The 26,511-nt window shown below is 50.6% G+C and overlaps 1 protein-coding gene across 2 annotated transcripts in view; it reads left to right on the forward strand.

Moving 5' to 3' along the window:
- Positions 1–26,511, forward strand: part of EFL1 (elongation factor like GTPase 1) — a 100,037-nt gene that overhangs the window by 69,073 nt on the left and 4,453 nt on the right. For both annotated transcript variants that reach the window (XM_039216841.1, XM_039216850.1), the window contains exons 16-19: positions 5,591–5,722; positions 10,758–10,905; positions 18,585–19,567; positions 24,602–24,786. In XM_039216841.1, the coding sequence (XP_039072772.1) occupies positions 5,591–5,722; positions 10,758–10,905; positions 18,585–19,567; positions 24,602–24,786 (1,448 nt within the window). The remainder of the gene's footprint in view (positions 1–5,590; positions 5,723–10,757; positions 10,906–18,584; positions 19,568–24,601; positions 24,787–26,511) is intronic.

The following is a 26,511-nucleotide window of genomic DNA, read 5'->3' on the forward strand; positions in this document are numbered from 1 at the left end:
TCTGTCTAGTGTGGGGGAAAAGCCGTGATGAGTGGAGTATTTATGACATAAAGAACGGATGTGCGCGGTGGGAACAGCGAGCCCACAGGAGGGCTGAGAAGTGCTTTCAGCAGTGATCACCTGCTTCCTTGCCCACGGCTGGGATGGGGATTCCTGCCTCGCTTCCCCCTCATCCCCTCCTCCCGGCTCTGGACCGCTAGGGCTCGCGGCCCTGCCTCAGTGCTCACCCCTGCGCATGGCCCTCCGCGGAAAGTCCAGACACGCATGGTGACCACGTCCCCTGATGGCTCCGTCTCTCTGACCTTCAGCCTCACGCTGGGCCCACGCCCCGCTGTTACTCCGTGCTCTGACCCCACCCCGGGGCCCCCAGAGCTCTCTGCGGCTCTCTGCTGGGCCCCCCACCATCCCTTTCTTATCTATTTCTGCTCTGCTAGGAAACACTATTTTATTATTATTATTTTTTAAATTAATTTATCAGCTGCTACCTCCTTTTACCCGGGCTGCCTCTGAAGACCCTTGTTTATTTGCTGTGAGATAGGACCAGGCCCAAGATGGAACCTCTTCCGCTATTTACTCCTAGACCTCCCGGCCACGTGCGTCCCTGCTGAGAGCCGGGCTCCACGAGTCCGTCTGTGCCCGCGGGAGTGGTGGCCATCTGGCTCCCTGAGGATTCTTTCTTAGTGTCACGCTCGCCTGATGCCGGACACGCAGGGCAGGTTTGTACCTGTTCTCTAACGTACTCAAGGACAGCAAGCCTACGCATCCCAAAAAAATACCTTTGATTCCGCAGGTATTACTTTTTCTCACTGCTGTGGTGTCTCCTGAGAAGGGGCCCCAGGTCTCGATGTAACTCGTCTAAAAACTGTTATTAACTGGTTTTGAGCTCCATCTGTCCCCCTGAGTAGAAAACAGTTCTGACCCAGTGATGTCACTGTTGGAAGATTCCCCAGGGCCTCCTGGCGCAGCGGGAAGCTAAGAGCAGCCGGTAGTGGACTTGCGGAGTACGCCAGAGAGACTCGGCCCGGCCTCCGAAAACCTTCGCTAAGCAGTAGTGGTCTACTTTGCAGCTATTTATTAGCCAGACAGGCCTGAAAAAGGCCCTAGGTTATATTTCACATTTATGTTTTACACTTATGTACCTGCCTGCCTACCCGTGTCCATGACGGGTTATGAAGTGTGTGGATCCCCTGTGCTGCCCTCCGTAGGTGAGTCCAAGGGTAGAATCGGAGTTTCTGGATACAGAATAAGAACATGAAACTTGAGGCAGAGGCTGTGGGCTTCTTTGGCAACCCAGAGGCAGAAGGACCCAGATTTGAAGGTGGTCTTCCAAACCACCCTGGGAACCCGTACTTTAAAAAAAATGTTTTTATCCAGTTGAGCCTTGAACAATACGGGTGTGAACCACTTGGGTCCACCTGTATGTGGATTTATTTTCAGTAAATGAAGTCCAGTACTGTCGGTGTATTTTCTCTTCCTTACGGTTTTCTTAGTGACGTTTTCTTCCTCTGGCTTACTGTACTGTGAGAACGCAGCATAGAATCCGTGTTAGTCAGCCTTGTTACCCGTAAGGCGTCCAGCCAGCAGCAGGCTGTTAGTAGTTACATTGTGGGGGAGCCAGAGTTAGACGCGGATTTCCAGCTGCGCGGGGCTCACTGCCCCTGAACCCCGTGTGCAAGGGTCAGCGGCTCTTGTCTGAGTCTCATGTCTCTTGTGAGGTCGTGTTCGCTGCTCTCACGGGCCCGAGGCTCCATAGGCGTACGTGGTGTGTAACTTGCATCCACTGTGAGGATTTAAGGGTTAACTCCAGCGATTGAACAGATTAAGAGAACAGGCTGATGGTTCTTGAGTAGGAATGTTAAAGTTGGCTGGAAACTTTGGCAGTTAGGGACCATAGTCCAGCTAGAGCATTAACATTTTCCCACAAAGTGATTTTTTTTTTTTATTCCGATACTATTTTGATACCAGCATTGAAAGCGCACTTGAGAATCCAGACGTCCCTGGAGATAGTAATGCTGTTCTGTGTCCAGGCGGTAACGGGCGTCCGCAGGAAGCAGCGCTAGAACTCGACAGTTCGCCGTCTTCTGCTGCCAGTGTGAGCTTGTCCTCGACTCATTCAGCCTGTGCACGGGAGCTGTTCAGGACGGGAACACGTGTCAACAGAGGGCCGGTCGGTCCATGTCTCGGGCTCTGCGAGGCATTTCCAGTGTTAGATGGTAAAAGCCGACATGTAAAAGATGCTGCTTAGTGTAGTTTCTGGAATACCTTTTAAAGGGAAGCATTAGAGCTTGGGAAAAACTGGGGCTTGACAGTGTTTGTAAAACGCTGGTTGTTGAGTAAGAAGAATGTGAAGGGAGGTTTGCAGCCTGGCTTGGGCCTGAGACGCAGGAGCTCCCCGGCCCTCCGCCCGAACCCCCACGTTCACGCACTCACACGGCTCAGTGCACTTGTGCAGAGAAGAGTTAGGACCAGAGAGGACTTGGCTCGTTGATCTTCAGCCACACAACAGTCCATGGCATTTGTATAGAACTAAGCTAGAATTTGGAGTGTTTAGTACATTGCTTTTACCCCATGTTCCTGTTTTCTCAGCCCATTTTCTCTCTTTTACTTACATCATGTGCCCTTTGTTGATAAACATTAAAAAAAAAAAAAAAAAAAAACTTGCACTCTCTAGTCCTTCAGCCAGATCAGTGCTATGTTCATTTCTGATTTTTGTTTCTGAACTGTCACTTCTGTCCCAGAAATTCTGAGATGATTCTCTTGAACAAACATGTCCTTTGCCCCCTTCACACACACCCTCCCTCCCCCCCCCATCCCAGCTGTAAAATGCTTTAGCAAATGTGCTTTCTGTGAAGGAACTGTTCCTCCATAATTATTGTGACTAGAGCACCCAGAGTCGAACGTAGCAGATAAAAAGCTACACAGACATGATAGCAGTGAGTCCTGTGCGCCTGTGGGGGAGGGGCCGAGGGGGACTAGTGGAGTGACAGCAGGGACAGTCTCAGGGTGGCGTGACGCTGGGTACACTTTTCTTTTCTCAGAATTGTACTTGATATCATTTTAAAACAAAAAGCTTCTTTTAAAAACTGTGTTTTGCATAAGTATCTGGTTGTACACTTAATTACCTGATAGTATTTCAGGAAATTCTCAAAGTGGTTTTTTTTTTAAATCATTTCTTTGTGATTCACCCAAGTAACCTTAATGGCTCCATTCCTAGATTTTAAGATTATATTTTAAAACAAGTAGCAATAGGGGCACCTGGGTGGCTCAGTGAGCTAAGCTTCTGACTTCGGCTCACGGTTCATGGGTTCGAGCCCCGCGTCAGGCTCTGTGCTGACAGCTCAGAGCCTGGAGCCTGTTTCAGATTCTCTGTGTGTGTGTGTGTCTCTCTCTCTCTGACCCTCTCCCGCTCATGCTCTGTCTCTCTCTCTGTCAAAAAAAAAAAATAAGCATTAAAAAAGTTTTAAAAAGAATTTTAAAATTAAAAAAAATAAAACCAATAACCATGGTGTCATATACAGGTGGTGAGTTTTTTACTATCTTCAGAGCATTGCTTTTTCTATAAATTCTTTTTTTTTTTTTTTAAGTATTTAATTTTGAGAGAGAGAGACAGAGCATGAGCAGGGGAGGGGCAGAGAGAGAGGGAGACACAGAATGGGAAGCAGGCCCCAGGCTCTGAGCTGTCAGCACAGAGCCCGATGCGGGGCTTGAACCCACAAACCATGAGATCGTGACCTGAGCTGCAGTCGGATGCTTAACCGGCTGAGCCACCCGGGCGTCCCTCTATACATTCTTAATCCTGACTAGGAATACTGTGCTACTGTGCTACTGACTTTTTTTCTGTTTTGGGGGTAATTATGATCCTGTTCACAGATCTGGACATACGTAAATAGCAAGAGTAGATTTGGTAATTTGAATAGTAAAAGGTAGAGCAGAAGTTCAAACAGGCAGTGTTCACCGTGGGCTGGCCGCCGGCAGCCGGTGACCCAGAGCGAAGACCGGGCTCCGCCTTTGCAGTGTAGGTGCGTGCTGTGCGCGCAGGAAAGACATGTGTGCTGGCCAGAGGTCAAGAGCAGGATGCGTGAGGTTTGTGAAGGAATATTAACCGGGGAGTCACCTGACCCGACCCCTGGCCCCACGGAGATGATGTTATTTCTAGTGGGCTTGGTGGGAACTCGGGCAGAGCCGCACCTGTTGCATCGTTGCTTACCAGTGGGGGTAGAGGAGGTAGGGAGAGGCTGTGGCTGGTGTAGACCTTCCTGTGTGCTGGGCTAAGAGGCACATTAATAAGAAATGGATACCATGACCAAATAAATACATGGATGCACGGGAACTAAATTTAGTACCTTGGAAACTTCAGTCTGGAGAGGGTGCCCTGCACACGAAGGGTCTAAAAATCATGTCAGTGAGCTGAACGGTCAAAGGACTTAGTGGTGTTTGGCGTGAGGCAGAAAAGGCTTCCAGGGATCTGACAAATGCCTTCAGAGCCCGGGGGTGGCTGCTGAGCGTGGACCCACATCTCGTGACCCCCTGGGTGCTGAGCTGATGCATCTGTGCAGGTCGGCGAGGCGGACGGGCGCTCTCCCTCCAGGCAGGCAGAGAGGGGGTGAATTCTGGAGCCTTCAGCCGGGCATCGCATGTGCTTACGCTGCGAGACCGCTCGGCCGCCTCGTGGGCTTGTGACGGAAGCTTCTGTGTCACTTCCCCTCCGCCGGGCTGAGTGTCCGGTCCTGTGGCGTCCAGTCCCCCCGCGCCTACCCTTCCGTCCGTGCATCAGCCGAAGGAGCGGCGCTGTTCCCTCCCGTGCTCACTTGTTTCTGAGCCCGGCGTGGAGTGCTGATCCCGTGTCCCTGCCCCCGTCTCCTGCACCACCTTCCGCTTCCGTGTCCTCCTCAGTCTTTACCTCGGCCCCAGAGCACAAAAACGGCCCTTGTGTGTGTCACTGAATTCATCCCACAGTGTCGTCGTACTCTGGACATGAGGCTCCGTGTGCCCCTCAGCTCCCCCGTGGGGTCTTCTCTCTGCTCCCATCGGCTCAAAGACAGATGTCCCCCGTCCCTGGGGGCCTGAAGTGGGGACGGACACAGGGGAAGGGGCAGCTGGGGGCCCGATGTCCTCTTCTAAAGTTGGGCTAGTGTGAAGGGTGGTTTGGGCCAGGAATCCACAGCAACCTCAAACTTTAAGCCTCTAAATGCCCTTGACCCCTACGTAAGCACTTGGGAAAAGAGAGGATTCCAGTAGAGACTCCTCTTCATCAAATCAATGTATTTTAAAAACCAGGACTTCTCACTAGAAATAATTAGTATTGTCAGACACGTGGGTCTGTGGCCCGCGGAGGTATGTGTTAGCCCCGTTTGACGTGGCCACGTGAGCTGTACCCCTGGAAAGCAGGGTCCCTCAGGAGGCCTGTATTCTAACAGCAGTTCAGCCGTATCCAGAGGAGTAAAAACGTCGGCGAGGCCCTGCCTGGCTCCTGCGCCTCCCCAAGTGTTTCCCTCTGTGGCCTGCACGCCGGGGTGGCGCTCTCATTTGTCTGGTGTAAGTTCAGAACGTATCATCCGTTGTTGACCGCGTGGGTCTTTCCTCCCTGCAGGCATAGGAGGCCTCCAGGACTTCGTGCTGAAGTCGGCCACGCTGTGCAGCTCGCCATCCTGCCCCCCGTTCGTCCCGCTCAACTTCGAGGCCACGCCTATTGTGAGGGTCGCCGTGGAGCCCAAGCACCCAAGTAAGAGGACTTCGTTTTCAAAACCCTGTGACGTCCTTCACACTTTCTGAATGTGCGCATTTCATACTGATTCCCACAATTTGTGTCAACGGTGCTGTGACTTTCCATTTGGGTGTGTGATAGACCACATGTTCCCAGGTCGGAGGCTTTCACAGACCAGCGGCTCTTCCAAGGGAGTCGAACCTCCGTTGTGGGGACACCGTGTGTTTAGGCACCTTTGCTGTCGGGGGAAACGATTCTTCATGGCACAGACGAGGTCGTCCTTGGCTCGGGGCTGTGCCTCGGCAGAGCTCATGTCTTGTGCAGTTGGGCCTTAGAACCTTACCCCAAGCATCTTGGCTCAGAATCCATCATTCTCTCTCACTCTGGGTTCACTAGACTGTCTGGAGATTGGGCGCGTTCTGTCTGTTTGGAAAGCACATCCTGCCCGCCCCCCCCCCCCCCCCCCCCCCCCCCGCCCCCAATATGCCAGATCCTGTCAGTACTAGTGCTTCGTCTTTGGTTTAAACCATGTGCCTGACCAGGCCCCATTGACTCTGGTATTTTGCTTCCCATGAATTGCTAAGCCCGTAATACCTGGGACTTTGGGGTTCCTGGAGCTTAGTGGTCTCAGGGAAGGCTCTCCAGACTCTGCTGTACGGGAGGTGGGGGGCAGGTCTTGTAAAATGGCGCTTCTCCGTGGAGATGTGGTGCTCTCACTGCCCTGGCCCGTCTGTACCCCATCTCGCCCCAGAGCTGGGGCCTTCCGAAAGCTTACCTCTCAGGTTCTTTTTTATTTTTTTTCACTTTTTAAAAAATGTTTATTTTTGAGAGAGAGAGAGAGAGAGACAGAGTGCGAGCAATAGAAGGAGGGCAGAGAGAAAGAGGGAGACACAGAATCTGAAGCAGCTCCAGGCTCTGAGCTGTCAGCACAGAGCCTGACGTGGGGCTTGAACTCCTGAACCGCGAGATCATGACCTGAGCTGAAGTCAAAGGCTTAACCAACTGAGCCACCAGGTACTCTGATTTTTTAAGCTCTAAGAGATACCCTTATCATCGAGGATCCCTGGGAGCCTTGAGCAAGCACTTGGAGGACGACCCCTCTGACCTGTGGGCTTCGTCCTGGTGAGCAGCCATCTTGGTTGGGCCCCAGAGACAGGCCTCCTTCCCGGGCCGTCACTCTAGGCCGCCAGTGCTGGATTGCTGCACGGACTGACCTGTCCTTGGGGGCCCTGCTTCCCCTCCGGGGCTGCTCCAGGTCCCGGCCCTGCGCGCTTTCACTTTGCTCTTCCCTTGTGCTGCTCGGCCCGTTGTCTGCTGCCCCCAGCCCTGAGAGGTACGCCCAGGACCAGAAAGTTCGCTTTTATTGAACTTGTGGCACCTGAGTCTGGCAACTGCACTTTCTTCTTCGGCGTTTGTAGTATTTCTCCCTTCTTCGGTATTCCATTTAGACCTAAATTTTTATTATTATTTTTTTTTAAATATTTTTGTTTATTTTCGAGACGGAGAGAGACAGTGCATGAGTGGGGGAGTGACAGAGAAAGGGAGACAGAGTCTGAAGCATAGACCTGAATTTTTAAACCTGAGATTAAAGAACTAATTGCTGATCGAAACCATAACATTTTCATAGAAATTTATCATTTTTGAAGTGTGTCTGTCGGCCGCGCGCTGCCCTGGGCTGGCATCCCTGCCGAGCAGAGGCCCGGCCCCACAGCGCCTGCCAGCCCCTCCCGGCCCGCGGCCAGCTCTCTGCCTCCTGTCCCTCCGCGAGGCCATGCGCTGACTGGAGGCCACTTTCCCGCCTGTGCTCCCCAGGACTTCCTCAACCATGAGGGAGACAAGCCAGCAGGGGGCGCCTGGGGGCTCAGGCGGTTAAACCCCCACTTCAGCTCAGGTCATGATTTCTCTTTGTGAGTCCAAGCCCCACGGTGGGCTCTGTGCTGACCAGAGCCTGGAGCTGCTTCGGATTCTGTGTCTCCCTCACTCTCTGCCCCTCCCCCACTGGCACTGTCCCTCTCTCAAATATAAATAAACATTTTTTAAAAAATTAAAGAAGGGGCGCCTGGGTGGCTTAGTCGGTTAAGCGTCCGACTTTCGCTTAGGTCATGATCTCGCGGTTCGTGGGTTCGAGCCCCGCGTCGGGCTCTGTGCTGACTGCCAGCTCAGAGCCTGGAGCCTGTTTCAGTCTGTGACTCCCTCTCTCTCTGACCCTCCCCCTCTCATGCTGTCTCTCTCTCTCTCTCCTAGAAATAAATAAATAAATAAATAAAAATTAAAGAAAAACTAACATGGTTAGAAGACGCACCAGTTTTCTTCGTAATTTTAGAAGAAGCGTGGCTCCTTTCTCACAGGTGTGCAGCTTGTGCCAGACTCACACGCACGTGCCTGGCCTTGTGGCCGCAGCACCCGCGCCCGGCGTCACGTTGTTACCTCGTTCTGTCCTGCACCTCCGTGTGCGTGGAGGGTGTCTGTGGATGCCTCTCGTAGAGCGCATTCCCATGAGCCCTGGGGGCGGGTAGCCACTGTGAGTCCCCTCCCCCCGCGGGTCCCCTGTCTGCTGACTGTTGCAGGATTTCCCCGGGACCCTGCCCCCGTGGGCCCCCGTGAGCAGACCCCGTGCCCAGGCCCCCTTCTCTCCCTCAGGCTGTGGCCCCGGGCCGGCTCGCCTATGGCACCCCCTTGCCCTCCTTGCAGTGCCAAGTGGTTCCGAGCGCTCGGCCTTCTGCTTTTTTTCTCTCGTTTCTGAAGCTGGGGTCACAGTACCATGGTGGCCACCCGTCTGTGTCCCCAGGGTCTCCTCAACACCCAGCACCGCAGGACAGAGAAGTGTGGACGCCCCGAAGCCAGGATTGCTTCCCTCACCATCGATCCTTGCCACTCACTAAGGATTTCATGTTGATTGTTTTATTTGATCCCCTCAACAGCCCTGTGCTGCTTTCCATCCTCATCTTCCCTCGAGTAAACTGAGGCTTCGAGAAGCTAACGCTTGCCCAGGGCCTCGCGGTTAGCAGGCAGCGCCCTGCAGCGTAGCCGGCGGTCCCACACTGAGGCGCGAGCTGAGGGGCTCGTGTGGCCCGGCCTCAGGGTCACACGGCACTCACTCCATTGTCCTCCTCCCCCACCGACCGCCGGGAGGCGCTGCCCCAGGGCTGTGCGTGTCAGGACAGAGGACGGCCGGGCCATCACGGAGGCGGCGGCCGCGGTAGCACTTCATCGTGTGTGAAGATTTTCCCCTAAAGCCAGTGGTGCGGCCGTCCAAGCGTGTGCACGTGGCATCCGTCGGCCGCAGCACTTGGTTCTAACGGCTCCTCCCCCGGGACAGTCACCTGACACACCATGGGGTCCTGATGGGACGGATGCGTTGTGGCCGCCGTCCCTGGATCGCAGGTCCGTTTAAAATCCCAGTTAGCAGTTTATGGACAGAGGTTTCATTGAAACCAGATAGTGAATGGTTTTCATGATCTCCCTTTTTCTCGTACTAATTAAAAGATGTTGATTTTTTTTAAGAGAGCATGTGGAAGCTGGTTTTTAGGAAAACCACCTTCCACATTTAGAGGCTTAATAGATGTCGTTACTGGCAACAGAATGACTATCTTTGTAAATACACATTTTCAAACATCTGATTTCAAAATGTCTCCATGTTCCAAACTTTGTTTTGAAAACCTTTGCTCGCTGTACAGCTGTCACCTTTACCATGGAGAGAGGGATTTAACTGGGGGGCTTTTTTTTTTTTTTAAGGGAATTTGTAATTGGGCTAATGGAGAGCTGGCAAACCGCTTTTTTATTTTTTTTCCTAATTGTTCCCTTTCTGCTTGTTGTTACTCATGTTCTCAGGGGTCTTTTTGCAGTAATGGCTTCAAACATGTTTCGAATTCTGTGAAGCTGAAGTGAGTTCACAGTAGATGTGTCTGCAAACCCACTTAATTCGGCAAAGGAGACCAGAGCATGCCGGAAGGGAACAGTCGGAGCCCACGCTCAGTGAGGTCCCGCTCCGTCTTCCCGCCGAGTCCACGCACCCACGCGTGGCTCGTCGCCGCCTGGCGTGTGTGGTGCTGACGCCCTCCCGCAGGCCTCACACCAGTGACTCTGACCTGGACACAAGCTCTGGGACTCTCTGCCCGCTTCCTCCCCTTTAAACGAGAACAGCATTCATCCCGGCCACACGGTCACCAAGTTCACGCCTGTAAAGGGCTTTTTGGCACGACCTTAGCTAATATGCAGCGTTACCACTAGAATAGCTTTGTTTCAAAACTAAGTAGATACAGAAAAGTCAATGGATACAGAAGAGACATGCTAACAACCACTGGTGGCAGAACGTTCCTGGGGCTTTGTTTGGCCTGTTGAACACCGGGCACAGGGGTTGCTGAGCCCTTCCCTCTAGTGGAGAAGTGAAGCAGTGAGGAGACTTGCTCTGCCTTCAGTGACGGTTGCTGCTGCCTGCGCGGGAAGGAGCCGAAAGGCAGCAAGACCAAGACCGGGGTCAGAATCGCGTCTGGGCCCGCAGCTCCCGTGGGTGGTAGGGAGGCGCGGTTGGGCCAGAGGCGCGGGCATGAAAGGGGTGTAGAAGGTGCCCAGGCTCGCTGGGCACAGCCGCTGGCCCCTGTGTCCCCACCCTGGCCCAGAGGGCAACTCTGTTCTGAAACCCACAGTCCTGTGGAGCGGATCTCAGTAATCGTTTCTTGACTTGAACACCACGTGAGGTGTTTTGTTGTTGTTGTTTATTTGGTGATCATAACTCTCCTCTGGGGAAGTGTTCTGTTGCACGTGTGGGTATGTAATACGTGTGTTTGGAATAACACATGGCTGGGGCCACATGTAGGTGCTGGGAGTGTGTGTTTGCCGAGAATTCGGGTAGCTCAGCTTGGGGGGTCCAGATGCTGACAGGTGTCTTGTGCCAGCGGTCTTCACCGGTCGGCCCCCAGAAGACCGTTTCCGTCACCTCGCTGCATTACTTGGAAGAAAAACCAGAACCTTTCCCTCCAGTGGCTGCGGGCAACGTCTTGCGATCTGATTTGTCCTTAGCTGTATTTAGTCAGTGTCTCATTCTGTCACCCAGGTGAGATGGCCCAGCTTGTCAGAGGGATGAAGCTGTTGAACCAGGCTGACCCCTGTGTCCAGGTCCTAATTCAGGAAACCGGGGAGCACGTTTTAGTCACAGCGGGAGAAGTCCACCTTCAGCGGTGCCTGGACGACTTGAAGGAAAGGTGAGATGCTGACGGATGTGGCGCGGTTGTGGCGCCCACGTCAGTGGGGGGGTCGCTGTGCCCTGAACCAGTTGAACATGGACAAAATGAAGTGCCCTAAATGCAGACGTGAGCGGCTACAGCGCCACTGGGTCCTAGGCTTGATTTTAATAACTGACAGCATTTATTCTGCTCTTGAATAGTTTTACATTTGTAAGCTTGAGTCATAAAATATTTTCACATGCAGGTATTTTCCGTTAAGTGTATACAGAGGCAGCACGTCAGAGCGGCCATGACAGCTTTGGCCACAGGGGGACCGGCCGTGGGGGGACGGACTTGTCCCCTTGCGGGTGGAGTCGCCGTGGCGGACGCCTGCCCAGCATAGAGTTCGCGTCCCACCCAGAGCACGTCTTTGAACGGCCCAGCTGACAGGTGTTTACCGTAGCACTTAGGGGGCTGCGGCGGGATGCAAAGGCTCACGCGGGGGTGAGCATGTCGCCGGGGCTCACACGTCCTGGCCCGCTGTGTGGATTCCCCGCACGCAGAGACCCGTGTGCGCGCGGCTCTGATGATTTGCTCAGGATAAACCCCTGGACGTATTATTTCTGGCTCGAAGGGCAGCATCTATTGCTTGTACGCTTTTTAGGCTTGGGATCCGTATTATCTTCAAGAAGGGCTGTTATACTTTACGTAGTAACCAGCAAAAAATATTTAAAAGTGCTTCACTTCCCAAAATTTTTCCACCCTATACATTACCATTTTTAAAATTGTCCCCAGTCTGGAACACAATTGAAAGGTGTTCATTGTTAATAACTACATTTTCCAAGCTTCTTGATAATTCTGAGACATTTCCTACTGGCTTTATTGGCTGTTTTTCTGCTTCGATGAATTACCTTGTCATGGGCCTTTCTTCCTTTTATTTTGTAGATTTGGGGCACTGTAATAATTATAATGATAATTACAAATAATCAACATACTTATATATTAAATATTACACGACAGTCACCGCATTAAATACATTTAATCTTTCCAACAGCACAGCTACGCTGGTATTAGTACTGCCACCTTACACTCCTGCCCCCTCCACAGTACTCCAGCTCCCAACATAGTACTCCTGCCCCCTCCTCGGCGCCCCCGCCCCCTCCGCGGCGCCCACGGCGCCCTCGCCCCCACTGCAGCCCCCTGCTACTACTGCTGATAGAATGGGGGCGAGCCGGTGCACCTGCCGCACCATCCATGGGGACGTCGTGGAAGCTCCTGCCGGAAGGGGCGTGTTCTCAGCTCCGTGCCTCAGTCTACACTGGTTGTGGCTTTGACCTCCTGTAAATGTTATTATGGCCATAATTAGTACAAAACTGGAAGGCAGGTCTTCCACGGCTCCAATATTTGTTACCACTTTCTCATCATTTCTAAAGATTGTAACATTGGTTAGAGAATAATTTAACTGGATAAATTTTAAGGTATATTTTAAAATAATAACAATTCTCAAGAGGGTTTTTTAAAAAAAAAAAAAACGTTGAAATGTCATGTTAGTTTTTAGGGTCTTAGAACTAAATTATTTTCTCTTTTTTATAATCTGCTGCCAATTACAACCCATGTTAAATAACTTTACATTTCTCAGGCCATTAACTCCTCTTTTAAAAAATGCTTTTTGGCGCTTAGAGTTGTATTTCAAACAATATTTTCCCATAAACCTAAAATCAGTTCTAATTAATGATTACTTATTTGTTTCTTTGTCTAGTGTTTTCATTTTTACCTTCTGGTTTTCATTATGGGTACTTTTTAATCTCAGGAGGAAAACGCTAGTTTATAATAAAAGGAATTAGTTTCTTAGAAATACGCTCTTAGCATAGCATTAAAATATTTTTAAAAATCAGGGGTGCCTGGGTGGCTTAGTCGGTTAAGCATCCGACTTTCGCTTGGGTCGTGGTCTCGCGGTTCGTGGGTTCGAGCCCCGCGTCAGGCTCTGTGCTGACTGCCAGCTCAGAGCCTGGAGCCTGTTTCAGTCTGTGACTCCCTCTCTCTCTGACCCTCCCCTGCTCATGCTGTCTCTATCTCTCTCCTAGAAATAAATAAAACATTAAAAAAAAATAAAATAAAATAAAATAAAATATTTTTAAAAATCAGTTTACATTGAAACTACTCCGTATAAACCATTATAGAAAATATCCTTATCCGGATGCCTGACAGCAGTTTACACTTACACTGAATGACATGAGGACAGACCGACGGACGGGCGGACCAGGGCGGTGCGCGCAGAAGTGAGGGCGGCGAGCGACAGCGGGGGCACCGCCTCTCCGCAGGCGGTGCTGGCCGCTCAGACCCCCGTCGGGGAAAACCTCTGCCTCATCCTGCGCTCAGAAACCCATTCCAGGTCTCCTGTGGGTTGAAGTGTGAAAGGCAAAGTCATAAAGTACTGGAAGGTAACGTGCGCGAGTATCTTCGAGACGTGAGGTAGGGACAAGCCCCGTAAGCGCCAGCGTGTAAGGAATTCCGACGAGCGAGTGAGAGAGGCAGCAACCCCTGCACACGGAACGAGGCTTGAACCGCTGCCTCACACCCCCGAAGTCTAAAGACCAGGGGACGCGTGGAAAGATATTCAGCTTAACTATCAGTTACCGAAAGGAAGTTAAAGCCGAAGTGGGATACACCTGCATGCCCACCGGAGGGGTTGACGTTGGCAGGACAGGATCGGGTGGTGCCCCAGGTGGGCAGTATGAATCCGCCTCCATGACCGGTGACCCTGGGAGTTGCTGTGACTTTGGAATGCACTTCGGTCTTACCTTCAAAGGGAGGAGGTGGCTACTTCTTACGGCTTCTGGTCTGAGCCTGGCAAATACGCTTCGTGAGCATTCATGATACAATGGACATTTTACTACCCCAAACCGGAAACAACTGCAGCAGTCCAGGGGACAGATGAGTTACGATAAATTCTTACCGTGAAATTGTAAGAGAACCTCAGTGAACAAGCTAGCTCTTCGAACGTGGATGGGTATGTCACAGTGTCATGCTGAGCGAAGGACCCCGCTGGGGGAAAACAGAAAGATTTGCTCCTGTTTATGTACGTAGACAGTATAAAAAGCACACCAGGCTGGACTATAGAGTATAGGGGTTACATGTTTAGGTGCTAAGAATTTTAAAGAAGGGACTAGAGTAAAAATCGGGATAGTGGTTGTACTCGTGGGGCTGGGAGAAGGCACGACGGGGCCTCCTGAGAGCTCTGCCTCTCGAGTGGTGGTTTCCGTAGGTGTTCACTTTGTGGCCACTCACAGGTCAGTAGGCAGTTGTCACCTGTTCCACAGGACTATAAAATCTTACAGTTACACCTTCTTTAAGCGGATACATGAAATTCTGGAGGTTTCTAGCTCTCGTAGGACGGAACCTGCCTTCTGATCCGTGAGCCCCCTTTTCAACTTTCACACACGTTTTCAGAAAGACATCACGTGCAGGAGCGGGAGGCAGGGGACAGCCTGTCGTGTCCAGGCCTGAGAAGCCGTCAGGGCTCTCCGCGGCCGGATCTCAGGACGTCGGAGACGCTGAAGACTCAGGGCAGCGGCGGGAAGTTGCCGGGGGGGGGGGGGTCAGCGCTGCGTTCCCGTGCGGGCAGGGCTGGCTCCGCAGTGCCGGGACTCGAACAGCCTTTGGCCCCGCGGTGCTCTGCGGGCGGGACAGGCTGTGCGCGCCGCCCTCCGGGGCCTGTGGAGCTTCTCCACAGTCTTAGAGGGGACTGCTGCAGGGGGCTTCCGGGACCCTCAGAAACCGAGGGGCTGGTAAGACTCACAGCCCTTCCTGCCGTATAGTGCGAGGAAAAGATGTATTCGCCGTCGGAGTTTCAGTAGATGTGCAGTTGATTTTCTTGAATGTTCTAAGAATATGACCGTATTTTCTCTAAATAATGATAATTGTAAAAATATTGTCCTGTGTCTGAGATTTTTAAATGCTTTCATTTTTTTGAAATGAGGAATGGGCATTAAATTTTATTGAATGCTAATTTAGCATTTTTACAGATGGTTACGTAGATTGATTACTTTATTTGACGTTTTTAATGTGCTGTATTATTTTAACAGATCTCCTAATACAAATAAATTTTTATGCCCCATGATAAAAGCTACTTTGTGTTGTGGTGAAATACTCCCTTAATGTGCTGTTTAATTTTTCACCATAGTGTTAACTGGGAAGAGAATGGATTCTGAGGTCAGACCTAACTTTGAGTCCTAGCTTCCCCACTGCCTAGCTCTGTGACTTCAGTAGAGTGACTTAATCTTTCTTTCTTTCTTTTTTTTTTTTTTAATTTTTTTAATGTTTTCATTTTTTGAGAGACAGAGACAGAGTGCAAGTGGCGGGGGAGGGAGGGGGAGTGGGGCAGAGAGAGAGGAAGACACAGACTCTGAAGCAGGCTCCAAGCTCTGAGCTGTCAGCACAGAGCCCACACGGGGCTCGAACTCATGAACCATGAGATCATGACCTGAGCTAAAGCAGGCCGCTTAACCGACTGAGCCACCCACATGCCCCTTAATCTTTCTTATCTGGTTTTCTTCTCTAGACAATGAGGATACTCATATAACCACTAAAGATAAAATACGTGTAAAACAGCACATTGGATCATACATAATAGTGATTAGTAGAAATAAAAAGTACATATATATCTTTTTTCCTCTTGTTATTTTAGATTTTATATCTGAATTCTTTGGGAAGATTGAACTGCGGGTTTGTGTATGCTGTCTTTGTCAGGCTCAAAGATGAAGATATATTTTACTTCATTTCTTTAATACATGAAAGTGTATAGGTCACGTCCTGGTTTACATAGTAAGCAGCAAATACATGTTGATGATGACTTTAGCTATCATTTTTACTAATGGGCACAGTACCTTGAACAAAGTGGTACTTCTTTCTGTTCAGTTTTTTTATTTTAATTCCAGTGTTGTTAACACACGGTGTTATATTAGTTTCAGGTGTACAATATAGTGAGTCAACTATTCCATATATTACTCGGTGCATCATGATAGGTGTAGTTTTAATCCTCATCACTTATTTCACAAAGTATATTTTAACATGATGTCAGGAAGACATCCGTCCTGTATTTTCTGTAACAGAAATGGCATTGAACAAAGCAGCATTGAAATGAGCTAATCCTTGAAAGTGAACACGCTCACTGGCAAAACCAAAACCTTTCTTGGAAATATTTATTTTTCATATCGTTATTTTCTTCCACACATTCTGGTCTATTCAGGCTCCATATTCTAAAATCAGTTAGATTCAATTTTCCCTATTTTGGTAACATACCACTTTTAGAAAACCATTTATTGAGTTTTCAAATTTAATCAAAAAGAATAAAATAAAATAAGCCAGATACCTGCCCCAGATCCTCAGAATGTTCTACAGAAACCAGATACAAATCTAGAATTAAATGCGGGCCTTTCAGAAACTTTTAGTATTTCGTTCCCTTACTGAGTAATGTTTCCCAGAGAAGAGCATTGTTCCATGATCCTGAGATTTCACATGACGTGCACGTGTGAATACACACACATCCATCCACACTGCCAACGGCACAGGCCAGCCCCTTAGTGTCACCTGGGAATGAAGGAGACACAAAATAAAGAAAGATCGGGTGGTTTCACTGTCTTCAGAATCCATCCATGCCAATTTCCCAGAATCCACCCACTGTGAACTTATAACTCATTTGGAGGAGAATGTGGCATTAAACTAAACTTGACAGCATGTGGAAAAGGGCCTTTCTGAACTTGGTATTGGACTGAGGTGCGAGACTGTGCAGGCCAATACAGTCGCCCCTGCCCACACGTGGCCATTTAAAATTAAAGTGAAGTGAAATTAAAACTTTGGTTCCTCAGTCACACCAGCCACGTATCAAATGCTCCTTAGCTACGTGTAGCTACTTAAATTTAATTAAATAAAATGAAAACTTCATTTCCTCAGTTGTACTAGCCACGTTTCAGCTGCCCAGTAACCGCAATGTAGATATGGAACATTTCCATCCTGCAGAAAGTTCTTGTTGAAAAAATAAACTCAAAATGGATAAAGGACCTGAATGTGAGACGGGAAACCATCAAAACCCTAGAGGAGAAAGCAGGAAACAACCTCCTTGACCTCAACCGCAGCAATTTCTTACTTGACACATCCCCAAAGGCAAGGGAATCGAGCAAAAATGAATTGCTGGGACCTCATCAAGATAAAAAGCTTCTGCACGGCAAAGGAAACAATCCATAAAACTAATAGGCAACTGACGGAATGGGAAAAGATAGTTGCAAATGACATATCAGATAAAGGGCTAGTATCCAAAATCTATAAGGAACTCATCAAACTCCACACCAGAAAAAAAAATAATCCAATGAAGAAATGGGCAGAAGAAATGAACAGACACTTCTCCAAAGAGGACATCCAGATGGCCAACAGACACATGAAACAATGCTCAGCGTCCCTCATCATCAGGGAAATACAAATCAAAACCACACTGAGATACCACCTCACACTGTTCAGAGTGCCTAAAATGAACAAATCAGGAGACTCTAGATGCTGGCGAGGCTGTGGAGAAACGGGCACCCTCTCCTACACTGCTGGTGGGAATGTAAGCTGGTGCAACCCCTCTGGAAAACAGTGTGGAGGTTCCTCAAAAATTTAACAATAGAACTCCCCTATGACCCAGCAATAGCACTGCCAGGAATCCCCAAGGGACACAGGAGCGCTGATGCATAGGGGCACACGTACCCCAATGTTCATAGCAGCACTCTCAACAATAGCCAAAACATGGAAAGAGCCTAAGTGTCCATCAACTGATGAATGGATCAAGAAGATGTGGTATATTTATACAATGGAATACTCCATGGCAATGAGAAAGAGTGAAGTCTGGCCACGTGCAGCAACATGGATGGACCTTGAGGGTGTTATGCTGAGCGAAATAAGTCAGGCAGGAAGGACAGACACCATAGGGTTGCACGTGTAAGTGGAACAGGAGAAACTTAACAGAGGACCATGGGGGAGGGGAAGGGGAAAATAGTAGGGGACAGGGAGGGAGGAAAACCAGGAGAGACTCTTGAATGCTGAGAACAAACTGAGGGCTGAGGGGCGGTGGGAGACGGGAAGGGTTATGGGCATGGGGGAGGGCACTTGTTGGGATGAGCACTGGGTGTTCTATGGAAACCAACTTGACAATGAACTATAAAAAAAAAAAGTTCTCGTTGAAAGTATTGCTCTAGGCAAACTCCTGGCTCATGCTAGCCTTGCTGTGAGCCTTTTTATCAAAGCCAGATCCATTGTCAGGATTTGACTCGGTGTCCTCAAGTTCTGTGATTCCTTGTTTAGAGTTATAATCATCGATCGTCTCCAGGTTTTTTAAATTGGCAAATCGTCTTTTAAAGAATTCATACGTCAAATCTTACAGAAATATTTTTTATTCAAAATAATTTTATCTAAATAGATGGTTTATTTATTTTGAGAGTGAACAAAGCAGTGAAATTCTAATGTATGCACAGAACTCCCTGAAGGTCTGTTCCCATTAGAAGTGGTCCTTTCAATATGAAGTGAAAGCGGTGTTTGAATTTTGATAGAATGCAAAGTACTGATCTTTCCTAGTAAAATAATTTTTATGTTTCTGTGCTGCTACAGAATCTTCATTATGCCTTATTTCTGACGGTAATTTTGATGCCATTTTTATTGTAACCTTGTTGTTTCTCTTGAATTTGTAGGTTTGCGAAGATTCAAATCAGCGTATCTGAACCAATTATTCCATTCAGGGAAACAATTACCAAACCCCCAAAGGTCGACATGGTCAATGAAGAAATAGGCAGACAACAAAAAGTTGCAGTTATCCACCAAACAAAAGAAGATCAGAGCAAAATCCCGGAAGGAATCCAAGTTGACTCTGATGGGCTCATCACCATAACAACCCCCAATAAGCTTGCTGTGCTCAGTGTTCGAGCCATGCCCCTTCCAGAAGAAGTCACACGGATTCTGGAAGAAAATAGTGATTTGATTCGTTCTATGGAGCAGTTGACATCCTCTTTGAATGACGGCAGAAACGCTCAGATGATCCACCAGAAGACCCAAGAGAAAATTTGCGAATTGAAAGGAAAACTAGAGCAACATCTAACAGGGAGAAAATGGAGGAATGTTGTTGACCAAATCTGGTCATTTGGCCCAAGAAAATGTGGACCCAACATATTAGTAAATAAAAGCGAAGACTTTCAGAACTCCGTATGGACAGGCCCAGCCGTCAAAGCTTCCAAAGAGGCCAGTAGATACCGAGATTTGGGCAACAGCATCGTGAGTGGTTTCCAGCTTGCCACCCTCTCTGGCCCCATGTGTGAGGAGCCTCTCATGGGCGTCTGTTTCGTTCTGGAGAAATGGGACCTGAGTAAATTTGAGGAACAAGGGGCAAGTGATAAACACAATCAAGAGCAAAGGGATGTGGCACCGGAAGGACAGGGGGAAGCAGAAGCCTGTCTTGGCGGCGGTGAAAACAGAGGGCCACAAGATGGTGGCTCTGAGCCCTCCGAGAAGAAGACGTCTCAGAAGGGAGAGTCTTCACTCATGGACTGCTACGGACCCTTCTCTGGACAGCTCATTGCCACCATGAAAGAGGCTTGTCGCTATGCTCTGCAGGTGAAGCCGCAGCGCCTGATGGCCGCCATGTACACCTGTGACATCATGGCCACCGGTGACGTTCTTGGTAAGGAAGGAGAGTAAGGACAGGGAGGTCTCTGAGGTCAGAAAACTCAAACACACTTAATTTTTGTTTTGCAGAAGCTACATCATCATGTAGTTCACTAAAGCACTCAGGTCTCTCAAAGCCAGGCTCCTTAGACAGTGAAATGGTGATGGGGGAGGGAACGTGATTACCAAAGGTCTTCTCGTTTGCGGCCCAGGCTCCTTCCTGTACTGCCCGTCCCAGGCGCGAGGTGTAACGTGCAATGGTTCTCTCGAGTGAGTAGCCCTGTCGGTCCAGGGAGGCAGAGTCTCCCTGGAAACCATCGGAGAGTAAGGTGACATTCTTCCACACCTAACGCAACAGGCCGTCTGTAAGTGCCGGGTCCCTTCGGGAGAAGACAAGCATCGGGGGCCTGATTCACCACTGCCCATTACGTCAGATCCTACTCCCAATTTTTCATCTCCGGGAGATCTCTGGGATCCCTGGGGACACACAGCCCTGGCACTTAGTAGCTGCTTTCACTTTTGATGGATATTACTTCACGGAGACTTACTTTGCTCACCTGGAAAAAGGAAGATAAGAGCTGACCAGAGGCTGTGAAGGTTAACCTGAGAACACAAGGCCGGGGTTTTGAGCAGAGCCCGGCATGCAGCAGCTCTCCCGTGGGCCGGGCCGGTGCTGGGGAGCTCATGGGTCTCCTCTGAGGTCCTTTGAGTCAGTGTGCGCATATTTGACATTCTTTTTAGTAAGGTTCTTTTGCTGATCAATTCCTAAAAACAGGTATCTAAATTGCTAGGGTATCTTTTCCCAAAAGAAATAGAGGCGTGCGTGCATGGTAGGTTCCTACGAGACGGGCCGGAGCGGCAGCGGGGTGGAACAGTGACGGGTGTGGCCCTGCAGGACTGACTGCCTGGGGCCTGTGTGCCGTGCGAGCCCAGGGTCTGCAGGGGGCGTGTCGCAGGCCGTGTGTCGCAGCCTCGTGTGGGCGCAGCGGACGAGCAGCTCGTGGAACCGCAGACGATCGCAGGGGCACCAGTCGACGCCGTTCTGTCGGTCACTCTTCATTCTCGCCGAGAACCTTCTTAACTTACGAAGGCAGAGGTGGGGCTGGAACCCGGGGCCGTGCAGGCGGCCTGGGTGCTCTGGTGTCCCGGCCCTGACACGTGCCACCTCCGCTTGAGCACTTGCCTCGACGTGTTTTGGAGAGAGGAGGGTCTTCGGGATCATTCGTGGTATTTCTCACTCTTATTACTCCTGCAAGGAATTCATCTTAGGACTTGTTTCTCCTCTCTCTGTGTGTACAGCGATCCGCCCCGAAGTCGAGGGTCCGCGCGCATCTATGCCTGTCCTTCCCTCTCCCGGACTCCTGGGGTAATGATGGGAACGCACAGTTCCTCCCCAAATTGCCATCTCTCCTACGTTGTCTGTTTGGAGTGGCATCTGTCCTTTGCTCTCTGAGCAGACAGGTTTTCGCACACAACACAGGAAGCCATGGTCGGCTGTGGGCATTTATCCAACTGAAACTGCAGGCAGGCTGTTGAGTCGTCCCTGTCGAGTCCATGCCCTGTGCCCGCTCTGCCGTTTCCATTAGGAAATCACCAGGACCCTGCAGGTGACCAGGCAGCCCCGGGGCCTCTCTCCCTGCTGGCCTGCCCACCTGGCCGCCGGACCGCGTCCCCGCACTCTGTGGAGGAGGCGCACACCTTGCTCATCCGCAGGGGCACTTCCCCCGCTTTGCTCTCAGGAGCAGAGTTAGTGTTTGTCGGGTCGCCGTCCACAGTGCAGGGTGGCGCCGCGTGTGGACCGCGTGGCCCTGGGCCCTCCGGACCAGCCGGCCGCCACCTAACAGACACCGTGTTTCGATTTGGTCTGGAGTCGTTCCCTCCAGGATTAGTTGGAGGTCCTGCTGCTCAGAGTTGAGGGTCTCCTCGTAAGCCCGTTTCCTGGTTGCTTCAAGGGGTCCTTTGGTAACGGTAGGCACCTTCTTGCACCCAAGGTCAGTATTGCCTCCAGCTTGCTTTCTGTACTGTTCTTTTTCTTTCTAAATCACCACCTTCATCCGGAACAAGGAACGAGGAGATCTCGGTGACCCTAAGGCCTCTGCTTCCTGCCCATGTGCCCTACATCTGCCCGACCTTGCTGACGGATGCTTTAATTCTCCAAGAATTGGCACACATTGGAAGACAAATTCAGGTCTTTCTTACTTAGCAAAGCGAGTGTCCTTAGTCTTTCTTAACAATTGAGTTCTTTCTACACAAGATGTTAAAGCAAGACCTCCATCTGTAGGTGGTCAGAGTGGGACATTTTGTGGAAGGACAGTCCTTTCCACGTCCCTTCATCAGGGGAAATGGCCCCAAGAGAACGGCCCTCTTCACCTACAGACTCTGCTTTCTCCACGGTCTGGTTCTGTTCTCACTTTTCACCCGTGAACGTGCCCTTCACTTCAGTGGGCGTTAGAGTTGCTTCGTGGTTTTGTCATGTTCATATTTCTTCTAGCTTCTTCCATTCTTGGCTCCTCGTTGTTTTCGTCCGGCAGTGACGTCACGTGTTGCTGGAGTCTCTGCCTCTTGTTGGCACCCGTGGGATTCATGCTCACATGAGAGCTTACACGCATTGAGGTGTCAGAGACATTCATCGTAAGTGTCAGTGTTTTGCTCTTAAAGCCTCTTCTGTTCACGACTTGGGGTTCTTTTCCGTTTCATCAGCCTTTCCTAACTCACTTCAACAAAACGTAGTGACGCGCGTATGTGCCGACACCAGGTCGAAGCATGGCCCCTGTCCACAGAGGGGACTTGGGCGACAGAGCCCCACCATGTGAAATGACACGGCTGCGTTCAGTGAAGAATGTGGTCTCCCGGCAAAGTCTTAGGAGAAATCGGGATTTTAGCAGAGCTCAAAACAAGGTAGCCTTTTTGAAAGTAATCGTTCTCTGAAGCGGGCTTCGATGGGTGGAACGGTTCTGAGCTGAGCAGCAGAGAGTGACACTGGCCGCCTTTGTGCCGCAGCGCTGCAGACTGCCACTGAGCTTAGAGGGACCCCGCCGCGCCGGATTTACAGGCACCTCTGTCCGCAGGACCGCTCCAGCGCTGGACAGTCGATTGGAGCCCCTGTGAAGGCTTGTGCTTACCCACGCTGACTCGAGTCTTGTTACGCCGGGGCCCTTACCTGGTTATCCTGGTGCTGACAACGTATTCATTAGCCTCCAGCCTCCCTTCAACTTTGGATCTGCTCACCTTGCCTTCTGAGCCCATAGGTTGCTGGGGGCCGTCGTGAGGACACAGAGCTGCAGTCAGGGCGCGGACGCGTGCCCTAGGGCATCCTGCCTGGTGGGCGCAACTTGCTGACGTGCGTGTCCCGTAAACTCGTGGCTGGATCTGCCTGCCCAAGAGCAGCCAGCCACGCTCCCCGCCCTGTCCACAGCACCCTGCGGTTCGCGCCTGGTCAGAGCCCACCTGCATCCTGGCGACCGCACGTGCCCAAGTTAGCAGCCTGGTCGCTCTGTAACAAAAGGAAGAGAGGTTAGTGTGACCGGGTTTATAGGAAGTGCCCACCAGTTTCTCTGTGTGTTTCAATTGAAGTTACACCACAAGGGCCTCCGCCAGTAACAGAAACCACAGCCTAAAAGAAGGCTCTTCCTCTTTGGAGACCAGCCTGTCATTTTCTATTCTCTTTTACAGTCTTTGTCCGTAAGAGCACGTTCTGCATAGCTGTAGCCTTATGGTGGAAGCAGCTGAATGTTTTGCTGTTTACATTTATTATCTTATAAGCATGCTTCCATTTGGCTATTTAGTATTAACAATTTTCATTTTAACCTCTGCATAAATCCCATCAACTTGTTATGCTATAATGTACTTCCCATCATCCCCAGATTGGAAGTCCTCACTGTTTCCTATTTGTTTACTGTAAGAGAAAACGTCACTGAACAGCGGCTCCCTTTCCTAAGTTCCAGGGGAAAACACAACAAAACATACCTTTAGTCGCCAGACTCCCAGCTCTAAGGATTGTAGAGTCCTCAGACCAGTCTGGCTGCTGTTAGAGAAGAAAATACACGGACGGGAGTATGTAGACCCATGAGAGCAGATGAGGTTCGGCCAAACCCACGTGGCAAAGAGACCGTTTTGATCTTAGGCCACGGGAGGCTCTTCTGATGGAGACGATGTGACCGTGGAATCGGACGAAGAGCACCCTAAGTTAGAGAAGCGTGCGCAGAGCGTGTGCCAGGGGGCTGCGGTCCTCGCGGACGGTCTGCAGCTGTAGGGTCTGTGGTCTCCAGAGCTTGAAGTAGGGGGTTGCTGCCGGGTTACACAGGGCCTTGAATTTGGGCCCCGATGTTTGTGTGTGTATCATGTAGTCCAAGTCCAGCCATGATCAAAACTTTGCATCGATTAGCCTTTTAGTCGCCATTCTTTTCCCCATGGTGCCTTCGCGCGGTGGGCGCATGGGGGCTGTTTGTTGCGTGCGGGGGCAGGTGACTGACGGACGGTGGAGCAGACACCAGACAGTTTTCAGAGGAATCAAGTACTTAAGCCACTGACGTGTTAGCAGTTTTTTAAAAACGTGACCAAACATCTGTGTGTGTGGTTTTCATTTCTAGCAAAAAAATGTCACCGTGTCGGTCCCTCGGTCCCTTGCTTACTAGGCCCACGTAGCCTCACATCATCCTCATCAAATCAGTGATGTTTCATAATTATTAAAATATTTCAGTGCTTACAAAGCCCAGGCACACTCATCTCCTTGGACTTCGCCCCCAGACCCTGACTGCTTATGGGAACATGGCATCGAAGACCCTTTAGAAGCCTCCTGCTTCTCAGGCTGTGGTGGGAGCCTTGCTCTGCGGGCAGTGTGATTTGGGGGGATCGCACCTTTTGTGTCTAATTTTTTATCGCGTTACTTTTAAACACAGAAGAAAATGGTTTTCCTGCTTCTGTAAACCAGGGTTGTCGGGTGCGCCAGTCCTCACCAGGGGACTGTTCCCGGGTGCGTGACCATCCCGTCTTCATGTGGCTCAAGGCGTGTCCCCACCCAGTGGCCGTAAGAGCTGTGTTGGTTTTGCAGGTCGGGTCTATGCAGTCCTGTCCAAGAGGGAAGGTCGAGTGCTTCAAGAAGAGATGAAAGAGGGGACGGACATGTTCATCATCAAGGCCGTGCTGCCTGTCGCCGAGAGCTTCGGCTTTGCCGATGAGATCCGCAAGCGGACGAGCGGGCTGGCCAGCCCGCAGCTGGTCTTCAGCCACTGGGAGGTAAGAGCCCGGCCCATCCTTCCCTCCCAGGTGCCAGCGCGCTGCCCGCACACGGCAGTGAGGGTCGCAGACACCGCTCGGCCTCTATGGGGCCTCTGCTCGGTCCCTCGCCCGGGAGAAGGTGGTTTTCCTGCAGATCGAAGGGTCCTGAGGTTACGTGTGGCCCGTGACACACGCATACACGTACTCATTCTTCACTGCTCTTTGATGTGAAATTTAAGACACAGAACATTCAATCCTGTGTTTCCCTTTGAAGAGAGTGTTTAGAATTTTGAAGGAAAATCACAGATATTTCGAAAGTGGAACTCTCGGGAACTTTTCTTCTGGGGGAGGAGCACCCAAAGTGGTGCTTGGCAAGGGGTAGCTGTAAACTCCTGTGAATCTACAGTTCTCAGTCCCCACTGTGGACGGTGCGGGCTTCTGCGGCTTTCACGTGCTGCAGGGTGAAAGGGTTCGTCACGCGCGCTCACCATCAGGGTCCGTAAAGGTCCTTACCTGCACTTCACACTGCAACCGTGGGTCCGCAGTGCTGGGGACAGAGGGGAAGGTCGTGAAGACACTTTCTTCACTCTGGGGAGGGGGTGACGGACCAGCCGGGCGCCGGGGAGGAGGGGCTGCGTGGGGAGGGCCAGCCGGGCGCCGGGGAGGAGGCACCGCGTGAGAATCGGGAGGGAGAGCAGCAGGGCCCACGAGAAAAGCCCGGTCCCCTTGCGGATGGCGCCTGGGGTCCGGAGGAGGGTTTTGCACTAGGAAGGTCAGGAGGATAGCTCTCTCAGGGAACCATGGCTTACTGTCACTGTGCCGGGAGCAGAAACCACGCCCGCCACTCCCTTCCCGGGGTGGGGGGGGGGGTGCTTTGCTGGCAGATACCACTTCTGCCATGTGCTGGGGCCTCCTGAGCTTGCCCTGCCCGAGCTGGTGTGCTGCCCCTGCAGCCTGGTGCCCGACCCCGGGACGCTCCAGCAGTGTGGACGCCGTCGGGGATCTTGCCTCTAACTCCACCTAATCGGAACTCCCCGTTTTCATCCACTGCTGGGCTGTCCCTCTGTGTCACTTTCTTCAGCCAGATGGTCCCCTTTCTCCAGAACTGTTTAAAGACACAGTTGAAGTGCGGGTTGTAAAGGGGGTATGTAGTCAGTGAGGGAGAACTTCCTTTTTAAAATGGATTTTATAAGAGCACCTGGGTGGCTCAGTCAGTGAATCCTCTGACTTCGGCTCAGGTCATGATCTCGCAGTTTGTAAGTTCGAGCCCCACATCAGGCTCTGTGCTGACAGCTCGGAGCCTGGAGCTGCTTCAGATTCTGTCTCTCTCTCTCTCTCTCTCTCTCTCTGCCTCTCTCCCACTCATGCTCTGTCTCTGTCCCTGAAAAATAAATAAACCTTTAAAAATTTAAATAAATAAAATGAATTTTATAGTCAAGTAAATCAGCAGTTGAGAAAGATGGGCTTTGAAAGCAGATTTAGTTTTAACTGGGCGGCTCCTGTCACCTAAATGGACACCAGTGAGGTGGCTGATCCAGAACTCAGAGACGTGTCTGCTTTTCCTTAAAAAAACCGCACATTCATAACGCTCGAGCAAGCCATGGTTCACATTCTGGTTTAGGCTCCTATTGTGTTTTTTTGTTGTTGTTTTTGATTTGGTTTTTGTTTTTTGTTTTTTTTATACGGGGATTTACTATGAAATTTTTCTTAATTTTGTCTCTTCATCTAGGAACTAAGTGAAGT

The sequence above is a fragment of the Hyaena hyaena genome, unplaced genomic scaffold (genome assembly GCF_003009895.1).
Source record: "Hyaena hyaena isolate Hyena2069 unplaced genomic scaffold, ASM300989v1 scaffold_13, whole genome shotgun sequence".
Taxonomy (NCBI): domain Eukaryota; kingdom Metazoa; phylum Chordata; class Mammalia; order Carnivora; family Hyaenidae; genus Hyaena; species Hyaena hyaena.